Genomic DNA, 2,405 nt, shown 5'->3' with positions numbered 1-2,405 from the left:
CTCTTAGACTCTCTGACCTGAGCTTTCTGTCTTCAGTGGATCATTTCTGCCTTTATTCTCCCAAAGCTTTGCTAAGTAACCCCCAATATCTGTGTATACATCTGATATCATACCACAATTATTAATAGTAAAAAAATCATTTCAATAATGTCCCAGTTTCGAAGGTGCTGCCTTGTTTTAGGACTTTAGCTCTCACTGGGTAATAGAAGGTTTAAGAGATTCCCAGCAGATAGGAAACTATCAAGTTTTGAGTTGTTTTGTTGGTTACATGGGGAAAATATACAAAAGGAGTGTTGACTTTCTTTTTACATTAGAAATCATGCTTTTTAGTTAGCTTCATTTAATTGAGAAGACATTGAGGAAGGGGCCAGGAGCAGCGATAATCAGTGTAGTTGTGGAGTGCTTATTTCTAAGTCAAAACTCAGTGTAGAGAAATACCTTCCAACAAGGGTTCTTACAGAAGTCACCTCAAGGTTAGCTCTAGTGCACTGCCCCTCACAGCACTTTGCCTCCCTTCCCTTACCTGTTAATATTTAAAAGAACTCTAGACTCTAGCACTAACAAAACAAAATATCACTTGCTTGCATGAAGATAATGTCATCTTAGTCATACTGAACCTCTTCATGCTTATGTCTGATGATGGTTGTGTACGTTGCTCGGAATTTCTATTATGACTAATTTTCACATTTGCAGGGTGTGCTTCTAGAACAGTAGGATTGCTTTCTTAACAACTGTCCCATGTGAAAAGCAGCTGCATTTATTCACACACCATCAACTCAGCAGTTACAGTTTCATTTCAGGTGTAGTATCTGCTCATACTTTCAAAATCATACTTTTACATCAGGATATTAACTCAACCCATCAATTGGCTTACAAGCCAGAGTTTATTTAGTAAACACGTCCCTAGAATAAGTGTGCTCTGCGCTGTGCATGCAGCTGGTCTAGATAAAGCAGTTCTTCCCTGGGAGCTCAGAACAAGAGGAGGTGACACAGGAGGCAGGCTGAGCCCCCGAGTTCCTGGGAGCTCTGTGGGGTGCTCCGCAGCATGAGGAGCATCAACCCCCCCCCTGTTATCACATCCTGAGCCTGATATCCTCTCAGGTGCACATGGCACGTGTCTGCAAGGAGCTCAAACGTACAAACAAGTCCAATGGAGAATGTTATTTAGGCTTTATATGACCAGGTTGGTTGGATATTTTGTCTGGCTCCCCAAATATACTGTGAATAAAAATATCAGCAAACGCTGTCTACCTCTTGGCTGATGGTACCCAAAGTATTGTAGAAGGACAGGATGAGTGAGTCAGTACGACACAGATCAGTCCCACCAAAGATGGAATGAGATTGTATATGTGAAAGATATGCAAACTGTAAAGCAGCTACATCAGTATCATGTAAGGCACTGATTATTTTGAACATCACTGTCAGGATATTAATGCCCATTAGAGTTTCTCACTCTTCAGTTAGGCCCTGCAATCTCACTGGCGTGGTTACATGTCCCAGCCTGAGTCATGCTCTCCCTGTAACCCAAACAGCTAACGAGTTCCTAGAACAAATCCTCAGAACACTACAGCAGGGAGGCCATATTCTGGATATCAGTCTGACCATTATATGCTCCTGTGGCAAAAAGAAATCCACTTTCATCAATAGCTGCTGAAGTCAGTTCAACATTGAAGCCATGAGGTTCTAAAATCTGGAATATTTGGATGCCAGTCTCAAGTTCCCACACCTAGAGGTAAGAACAAAAAACTCAGATATCCATCTGCCATCATTGTGCACTAACTCTCATTATCTCCAATAATGTTTATTATCTTAAATTTATCTAGTATTAGTAACTATTTTACCTTAGTTTGTTTAGTTGTTTTCCTTTTAATTATTCTATGTCCTTGAGTTTTAAGAGTGCTCCTTGTAAAGAATATTTACTGGATTTTACTTGTTTCTATAATATGATAGTCTCTATCTTTTAACTCATAAAAAATTTATAATAGTCAAAATAGCCTCAAAATTGGTACTATGCACATCTAACGCCTTTCCCAACATTGTGCCATGAATGTTGATTTTATCAAAGAAAGTTCTAGAAGAGGCAGTGATATCTAATAGTTACTGTGCTATCCTGGAGTGTGTTTGTTGCAGTGTAGGTGGCTGAGACAGGCAGCGACTCTATTCCAGGAAGACCCTGGGTGTAGAGGAAGTAGCCAATTGCTACTGTAAGCATGAAGCGAGATAGAAATGTAACAATTATGAGTTCAGCAAAAAATCAAACTGGGTTTTTTTTTCTCTGTTGATACTCATCCAAATAAGCTAGCGATCACCGGACCGAATCTGTGGTTAACAGCATGGAATCGGAGAGAACCCTGAGGAAGGAGCTTGCAGACCTTTCCAGAGTGCTCTCATTAGGAAGATGAGCC

The 2,405-nt window shown here is 40.3% G+C and overlaps 1 protein-coding gene across 1 annotated transcript in view; it reads right to left on the bottom strand.

The window, feature by feature from the left end:
- The window catches only part of WDR64 (WD repeat domain 64), a 105,809-nt gene that overhangs the window by 48,622 nt on the left and 54,782 nt on the right, over positions 1 to 2,405 (bottom strand). Inside the window, exon 8 of the mRNA XM_019647555.1 lies at positions 1,580 to 1,726. Coding sequence (XP_019503100.1) covers positions 1,580 to 1,726 — 147 coding nt within the window. The remainder of the gene's footprint in view (positions 1 to 1,579; positions 1,727 to 2,405) is intronic.

The sequence above is a fragment of the Hipposideros armiger genome, unplaced genomic scaffold, assembly GCF_001890085.2.
Source record: "Hipposideros armiger isolate ML-2016 unplaced genomic scaffold, ASM189008v1 scaffold_113, whole genome shotgun sequence".
NCBI classification, from domain to species: Eukaryota; Metazoa; Chordata; class Mammalia; order Chiroptera; family Hipposideridae; genus Hipposideros; species Hipposideros armiger.
The sequence above is the reverse complement of the archived record's forward strand: the minus strand, read 5'-3'. Positions and strand labels throughout refer to the sequence as shown.